Source organism: Papio anubis, chromosome 1, assembly GCF_008728515.1.
Source record: "Papio anubis isolate 15944 chromosome 1, Panubis1.0, whole genome shotgun sequence".
Lineage (NCBI taxonomy): Eukaryota > Metazoa > Chordata > Mammalia > Primates > Cercopithecidae > Papio > Papio anubis.
Window position 1 is genome coordinate 175,285,305 of NC_044976.1, and position 9,221 is coordinate 175,294,525.

The window sequence follows — 9,221 nt, forward strand, 5'->3', positions numbered from 1 at the left end:
AAAGACATCTGGCGGAAACCTGTGCGCCTGAGGCGGTGGAACTCGGGGAGGAGAGGGAGGGATCAGAGAGGAGATGGGGACTACCCTCTCTGCTCCCAAATTGGGGCAGCTTCCTGGGTTTCCGATTTTCTCATTTGCGTGGGTAAAAAACCCTGCCCCCACCCGGGCTTACGCAATTTTTTTAAGGGGAGAGGAGGGAAAATTTTGTGGGGGGTACGAAAAGGCGGAAAGAAACAGTCATTTCGTCACATGGGCTTGGTTTTCAGGCTTATATAAAGGAAGGTTCTCTCTGTTGGCGACCAGTTGTCAAACGACTTGCAGTGAGCGTCAGGAGCACGCCCAGGAACTCCTCAGCAGCGCCTCCTTCAGCTCCACAGCCAGACGCGCTCAGACAGCAAAGCCTACGCCCGCGCCGCGCCCTGCCCACCGCCGCGATGCTCGCCCGCGCCCTGCTGCTGTGCGCAGTCCTGGCACTCGGCCACGCAGGTGAGTACCTGGCGCCGCGCACCGGGGACTCCGGTTCCACGCACCCGGGCAGAGTTTCCGCTCTGACCTCCTGGGTCTATCCCAGTACTCTAACTTCTCTCCGAATAGAGAAGCTACGTGACTTGGGAAAGAACTTGGATCGCTAGAGTCCGAAAGAACTCGGTGGATATTCCAGCTTTCCCACAAGCCCTGATCATTATGAGCCAGTTACTTAACCGATCTGAGACACTCTCACCTCCTAAATAGGGATAGATGATGCTAATTTGCAGGTTGTCATTGTAAGATAGGATCTGATCAATATATGTGAATTGTTTTTATTTGGAACCTCTTTTTATTGAGTGGAAGAAGTTGTTTTAAAAACTCTAGTCAGTTCTTTCCTGCCCCCAGGAAAGCCCGGATTATGTTTTAGGATAAGCAAAAGTAAGCAAGCTGTTTTACTTTGAATTTTTCTCTAAATGTTGATTAGTGTACTAGATCCATTTTAATTTGGAAAGCGAAGTGCTACTTACTTGAACTTCTTAAAAATGCTAATTTTAATATCTAAAGAGTTAACTAAGAAAAGCTTAGTAACATGATGTACCAAGTTGAATATGCTGTTATCCTTATTTAGAATAGAAAATTGGTATTTCTACGTTTTATTCATTCTAAGTCAGGTTAAAAAATTGTATTTTCATGACTACCTATATATTTCTTGAATTTATTATGGTAAAGTTGATTCATAGTAAAACAATTAAATGTTTAAATTAAGATTAAGACACTAGAGAATTATTTATTTGCTGTTCTTTAATTGTAGCAAATCCTTGCTGTTCCTACCCATGTCAAAACCGAGGTGTATGTATGAGTGTGGGATTTGACCAATATAAGTGCGATTGTACCCGGACAGGATTCTATGGTGAAAACTGCTCAACACGTAAGTTTGTCCTTTGGTTGCCTCATTAGGAGTGGGACTGGATACAGTTATAATTGCACAGATTTGTGTCTTATAATGAGTCCCATTAATTTCTCCCTCCCTTTCTTCCTCATCTTAAAGCGGAATTTCTGACAAGAATAAAATTACTTCTGAAACCCACTCCAAACACAGTGCACTACATACTTACCCACTTCAAGGGATTTTGGAACGTTGTGAATAACATTCCCTTCCTTCGAAATGCAATTATGAGTTATGTGTTGACGTGTAAGTACAAGTGTCTTTCTAAGGTTTTAGTTTTCTCAAAGAAAAATATGCTTTATAATACTGTAAGCCTAATCTAAAAACATATTTCCTAGTTTATCAAAATGAATTTTAAGATACCTTTTAAGTTTGCCTTCCATCTTAACGGCCAAAACTATTGACATTTAGTCCCATCCAGTTTATACAGTCTACTCACAACTCTGTATACGTCTTCCAACTTTTACTATTTGGTCAGTTTGTGGAGGTAGCACGGTCCAGCTGTTTATTAAATGCCCATGGGTCACAGAATTGTTCTGAACATGTAGCACCCATTAAAATAAATTTATATTTGGATCAGCAAGAAAATAACTTTCCATGATTCTAAAGTAGGTGCCATGCTCAGCCATTCCCTTCATAGGCCTCTTGGACAGGGAGCAGATGGCTACCTGAAAAATCAATATTGTCAGATTATAATGTGCAGAGTATATGTATTTTATTAAAGATGCATTTCAAATGGCCATTAGATTTTAAAGTGTAGTTGTTTTAAACTAGATTATTTTTTATTTTTGGAGTTAAATTCAACATCTAGTGCCACTTTCCACATTTTACAATAAAAATAATGGTTGATTTACTTAGCAAATGAGAATAAATACAACTTTTTTTCTTTGAAAATTTCAGCCAGATCACATTTGATTGACAGTCCACCAACTTACAATGTTGACTATGGCTACAAAAGCTGGGAAGCCTTCTCTAACCTCTCCTATTATACCAGAGCCCTTCCTCCTGTGCCTGATGACTGCCCGACTCCCTTGGGTGTGAAAGGTGACTAATAAGAATCCTTAGAGATGTATTAACTATAAGACGGGCTGCATTGCTGCCAAAAAAATTTTGACCTTAGACTACCATTTATTTATTAACAAAAGCAGTTTTTACTTTTATCATGGATATCTATGGGTATTTTTTAAAGTATGAGTCTATGTAAACTCTTCTGTAAAAGCAAATGAGCATCTTGGTACAATGTCTTAATAATTTCAAATTATTTCATTAGAAATTAAATAATTCTAATTAAAATAGATAAAATCGTTCAGTAAGAAGTTGTTCCCCCATATCTTAGAACTATTGTTTATATTACGATCCTATTCACAATTGTAATTCTCTTATAAATGAAGAATTCCTGGTAGATTGACAGTCACTATCTGCTTTCTTGAATACATAGATGGATTCTTATCTTAGCTTTCTCATTTTTCAGGTAAGAAGCAGCTTCCTGATTCAAATGAAATTGTGGAAAAATTTCTTCTAAGAAGAAAGTTCATCCCTGATCCCCAGGGCACAAACATGATGTTTGCATTCTTTGCCCAGCACTTCACGCATCAGTTTTTCAAGACAGATCATAAGCGAGGGCCAGCTTTCACCAAAGGACTGGGCCATGGGGTAAGATAGAGTTAATATCCTAGAGTTAGTAAAATTATACCAAATCATAGTCAAGGGCTAACATTAAAGGAGATAAACAGATAGATAGATCCAAATAACTTACCCACTTTTTTAAAAAAAAAGTCTTATCTATAAAATTCTTAAGGGAATTTTCCATTTACTTCTCTGGTCTAGTAAAATTATACACACACAGACATGCACACACATATAGAAACATTCACACACATACATATGTACAGGTATTATTATTTGTAATTTGACCCTTGTATTTTTTAGTTTAAAATGTTAGTACTGCGAAATGTTATGTCCTCAAAAATACATTGTACCCTGATTATGCTGCTTTCAATATTGTAAAGTGAGGTTTCTGCCTCATTATTCTCTTTCGGATTTCAATAGCATAGCTTCAAGTTATTCATAAGAATTTTTTATAAATAACACATCTTTATACTTTTTTAGAATTACCATATCATCATAGTGAAGTATGTAATATATATGATATAAGCTCCTTATAGCATGTTAAGTCCATTAAACACAAAGACATATCAATTTGTAGCTTTGGTGGATAAACAAATTAATTTAGCAATTTGTGGCTATGAAAAAATGTCTATTTTATTTAAAAATGTTAAAGAAAGCTAAATCATCAAATTATTCAGTGATGAATTATATGATAGATACTTTAAGAAAAACTTCGACAGCAACAAATTAAATTTTTTCATCATTTTATAGGTGGACTTAAATCATATTTATGGTGAAACTCTGGATAGACAGCATAAACTGCGCCTTTTCAAGGATGGAAAAATGAAATATCAGGTATGCTTCCTTTGACTATTAAGACTTAGTTATTACTTACCGCTTACACCCATATTTTAAAATCCCTAAAAATGTGTTCCTTAACTTTTTAACTAATGTTTATTTATTATTGTTATTTTTTAGATAATTGATGGAGAGATGTATCCTCCCACAGTCAAAGATACTCAGGCAGAGATGATCTACCCTCCTCAAGTCCCTGAGCATCTGCGATTTGCTGTGGGGCAGGAGGTCTTTGGTCTGGTGCCTGGTCTGATGATGTATGCCACAATTTGGCTGCGAGAACACAACAGAGTGTGCGATGTGCTTAAACAGGAGCATCCGGAATGGGGTGATGAGCAGTTGTTCCAGACAAGCAGGCTAATACTGATAGGTAAACAAGAAAATGATTTATATAAAACCCTCTTCCCCGGGGAAAACTAATGTGTTACTTTTGTTATGTTTTGAGTAACTGACAAGATGTGGTAAAAGAAAACTCACACACTCTATATTCATTAAATATGTAAGCATGACTGATCATATAGCTATCTTTTAATATTGACAAGGAAGAAAACAGAAATGAAGGAGTAGCAAATTTTAAAAATTGCATTCCAATTGCTTGAAAGCTTGTGATCAGAAAAATAAATGTTTTTATTCTTTATTTTATGCAAATAGGAGAGACTATTAAGATTGTGATTGAAGATTATGTACAACACTTGAGTGGCTATCACTTCAAACTGAAATTTGACCCAGAACTACTTTTCAACAAACAATTCCAGTACCAAAATCGTATTGCTGCTGAGTTTAACACCCTCTATCACTGGCATCCCCTTCTGCCTGACAACTTTCAAATTCATGACCAGAAATACAACTATCAACAGTTTATCTACAACAACTCTATATTACTGGAACATGGAATTACCCAGTTTGTTGAATCATTCACCAGGCAAATTGCTGGCAGGGTAAGCGTTATTATTGAAAACCAAAACAAAGGACTAGTCAATAACTTTAGAATTTCTGCCACAGAAATTATTTTTCTTAAACTTACTAAAAGAGTAGTTAGTTATATTGCTAGTAAAATTATTTTATGGATATAAGAAGCCTAACTTTGTTTGAAAAGTCTAAACTTTTAGTCTACAGTTGTCAAACAAATAGCAAATTGTACCCCTACCTTAAAAATAGATATTTTCAAAAAGTATCTATAATCTTACAGGAATAAATATTTTAGGCTTGAATACTAGTTTCATTTTTGAAATTTAAAAAGGCCAATTAGTTCTAGACTGGTGTCCCATTGAATTTTAAGCAGAGCTCCTGCTGAAATGTATGTAAGCATCTTTCCAGCAAATAAAAATTGTCTCAGCTGGGAGTTTCAGTCTTACCTGATTTATACCTAAGGCAAGCTGAATACAAACAGCAAATATGCCTAAAATTCTTGTTTTACAACTAATTTTACTTTCCACAGGTTGCTGGTGGTAGGAATGTTCCACCCGCAGTACAAAAAGTATCACAGGCTTCCATTGACCAGAGCAGGCAGATGAAATACCAGTCTTTTAATGAGTACCGCAAACGCTTTATGCTGAAGCCCTATGAATCATTTGAAGAACTTACAGGTAAGAAACAGTTTCTAAACTTCTTTGTTTTTGTTTGTTTCTTTGTTTGTTTTTTGTTTTCCTTTTATTTTATTTTATTTTATTTTTTTGAGATGGAGCCGTGCTCTGTCACCCAGGCTACAGTGCAGTGGCGCCATCTCGGCTCACTGTAACCTCCGCCTCCTGGGTTCAAGCAATTTTCTTGCCTCAGCCTCCCGAGTAGCTGGGACTATAGGCACACGCTGCACGCCTGAATGATTTTTTTGTATTTTTATTATAGACGGGGTTTCACTGTGTTAGGCTGGTCTCAAACTCCTGACCTAGTGATCCGCCTGCCTCGGCCTCCCAAAGTGCTGGGATTATAGGTGTGAGCCACCGTGCCTGGCCCCTAAACTTCTTAAAAGAATCAGGAGTCAAATGGAAACAGAGAAGTTGGCAGCAAATTGAGCAAAAGAATCAAACTGTGTTTTATTCTGTGAAGTTTGACATTGGTTGTATCTCTGTCTTCATTGCCTTCACAGGAGAAAAGGAAATGTCTGCAGAGTTGGAAGCACTCTATGGTGACATCGATGCTGTGGAGCTGTATCCTGCCCTTCTGGTAGAAAAGCCTCGTCCAGATGCCATCTTTGGTGAGACCATGGTAGAAGTTGGAGCACCGTTCTCCTTGAAAGGACTTATGGGTAATGTTATATGTTCTCCTGCCTACTGGAAGCCAAGCACTTTTGGTGGAGAAGTGGGTTTTCAAATCATCAACACTGCCTCAATTCAGTCTCTCATCTGCAATAACGTGAAGGGCTGTCCCTTTACTTCATTCAGTGTTCCAGATCCAGAGCTCATCAAAACAGTCACCATCAATGCAAGTTCTTCTCGCTCCAGACTAGATGATATCAATCCCACAGTACTACTAAAAGAACGTTCGACTGAACTGTAGAAGTCTAATGATCATATTTATTTATTTATATGAACCATGTCTATTAATTTAATTATTTAATAATATTTATATTAAACTCCTTATGTTACTTAACATCTTCTGTAACAGAAGTCAGTACTCCTGTTGCGGAGAAAGGAGTCATACTTGTGAAGACTTTTATGTCACTACTCTAAAGATTTTGCTGTTGTTGTTAAGTTTGGAAAACAGTTTTCGTTCTCTTTTATAAATCAGAGAGAAATGAGTTTTGATGCCTTTTTACTTGAATTTCAACTTATATTATAAGAACAAAAGTAAAGATGTTTGAATACTTAAACGCTGTCACAAGATGGCAAAATGCTGAAAGTTTTTACACTGTCAATGTTTCCAATGCATCTTCCATGATGCATTAGAAGCAACTAATGTCTGAAATTTTAAAGTACTTTTAGACATTTTTCTGTCATCAAACTAACAAAAACAGGTACCAGTGCATTGCTAAATGAATATTTAAATTAGACATTACTAGTAATTTCATGTCTCCTTTTTTAAATCAGTAATGAAACAATAATTTGAAATTTCTAAATTCCCAAGGTAGAATCACTTATAAAGGCTTGTTTTATTTCTTAACGTTATTAAATTTGTACATATACCAAAAAGAAGCTGTCTTGGATTTAAATCTGTAAAATCAGTAGAAATTATACTAGAATCGCTTGTTAAAATATTGTATAAGTGATATTCCTTTTTCACCAAGAGTGTAAATCTTTTTAATGTGACTGTTACAACTTCCTTTTAAATCAAAATGCCAAATGTGTTAAGGTGGTGGAGCCACCGCAGTGTTATCTTAAAATAAGAATATTTGTTGAGATATTCCAGAATTTGTTTATATGGCTGGTTACATGTAAAATCTATAGCAGCCAAAGAGTCTACCTTTAAAATAAGCAATAACAAAGAAGAAAACCAAATTATAGTTCAACTTTAGGTTTAAACTTTTGAAGGAAACTTTTTCTTATCCTTGTGTACTGCAGGCCTGGTACTCAGATTTTGCTGTGAGGTTAATAAAGTACCAAGTTGTGCTTGGATAATGATATGTTTCTCAGATTTTCTGTTGCACAGTTTCATTTAGCAGTCCATATCACATTGCAAAAGGTAGCAATGACCTCATAAAATACCTCTTCAAAATGCTTAAATTCATTTCACACATTAATTTTTTCTCAGTCTTGAAGCCAGTTCAGTAGGTGCATTGGAATCAAGCCTGGCTACCTGCATGCTGTTCCTTTTCTTTTCTTCTTTTAGCCATTTTGCTAAGAGACACTGTCTTCTCATCACTTTATTTCTCCTATTTTGCTTCACTGGTTTTAAGATCAGAGTTCACTTTCTTTGGACTCTGCCTGTATTTTCTTACCTGAACTTTTGCAAGTTTTCAGGGAAACCTCAGATCAGGACTGTATTTCGCTCCTCTTAAGAAGATTAAAAGAAAAACAAAAGGACCCTTTTAAAAGTAGTAAACACTTGTTTTAAGTGAAAAGCAGAGAATTTTATTTATAGCTAATTTTAGCTATCTGTAATCAAGATGCCTGCAAAGAGGCTAGTGCCTCAGAGAGAACTGTACAGGGTTCGTGACTGGAAAAATGTTACATTCCCATTCTAATTAATGCCCTTTCTTGTTTAAAAACAAAACCAAACAATATCTAAGTAGTTTTCAGCAATAATAGTAATGATGATAATACTTCTTTTCCACATCTCATTGTTACTGACATTTAATGGTACTGTATATTACTTAATTTATTGAAGATTATTATTTATGTCTTATTAGGACACTAGTGTTATAAACTGTGTTTAAGCCTACAATCATTGATTTTTTTTCGTTATGTCACAATCAGTATATTTTCTTTGGGGTTACCTCTCTGAATTATTATGTAAACAACCCAAAGAAATGATTGTATTGAGATTTGTGAATAAATTTTTAGAAATCTTACTGGTGTATTGAGATATTTAAGGTTGAATGTTTGTCCTTAGGATAGGCCTGTGTGCTAGCCCACAAAGAATATTGTCTCATTAGCCTGAAGGTGCCATAAGACTGACCTTTTAAAATGTTTTGAGGCATCTGTGGATGCTTCATTAATTTGTTCAGCCACAGTTTATTGAGAAAATATTGTGGGTCAAGCACTGTGGGTTTTAATATTTTTAAATCAAACACTGATTACAGATAATATTAGTATTTACATAAATGATTGAAAAAAAAGGTCTTTTAGGAAGAGGGAGAAAATGAAATAAATATCATTAAAGATAAATAACTCAGGAGAATCTTCTTTACGATTTTATGTTTAGAAGGTTTAAGGTTAAGAAAGAAAGAGTCAATATGCTTGTATAAAACACTGTTCACTGATTTTTTTTAAACTTGATTTGTTATTAATATTGATCTGCTGACCAAACCTGGGAATTTGGGTTGTGTATGTGAATGTTTCAGTGCCTCAGACAAATGTGTATTTAACTTATGTAAAAGATAAGTCTGGAAACAAATGTCTGTTTATTTTTGTACTATTTAAAAATTGACAGATCTTTTCTGAAAATAAACTTTGATTGTTTCTATATATCTTTGTCATATGACATATGATTTCTCTGAAGCATTATTCTTAAACCATTATCTTGCGTTCTCCACCTATTCAAAACTAGGGCTGGCCCTTCATGAAATGGTTTTGTCCTCAGTTATATAGAGGCTTCCTAGAGTCACTATTTAAATCTCATAATCTCTTATTCACTACGACATTGTGTTGGAAAATGTCTAGTTTGTGTATCTTTATAGAAGACGGCAAACAAGCTTATTTTCATTGCCTAGTCTAGAAGAAGAAGAAAAAAATACACAATAAGACAA

At 35.4% G+C, this 9,221-nt stretch overlaps 1 protein-coding gene across 1 annotated transcript; it reads left to right on the forward strand.

Moving 5' to 3' along the window:
* Nucleotides 1–281: 281 nt before the first annotated feature.
* On the forward strand, nucleotides 282–8,936 carry PTGS2 (prostaglandin-endoperoxide synthase 2). The gene is made up of 10 exons (XM_003893384.5): nucleotides 282–486; nucleotides 1,280–1,396; nucleotides 1,517–1,660; nucleotides 2,315–2,458; nucleotides 2,886–3,067; nucleotides 3,794–3,877; nucleotides 4,001–4,247; nucleotides 4,529–4,815; nucleotides 5,316–5,463; nucleotides 5,964–8,936. Exons 1-10 carry the CDS (start codon nucleotides 435–437, stop codon nucleotides 6,371–6,373), a joined length of 1,815 nt encoding a protein of 604 aa, XP_003893433.1. The 5' UTR covers nucleotides 282–434; the 3' UTR covers nucleotides 6,374–8,936.
* The last annotated feature ends 285 nt before the right edge of the window (nucleotides 8,937–9,221 follow it).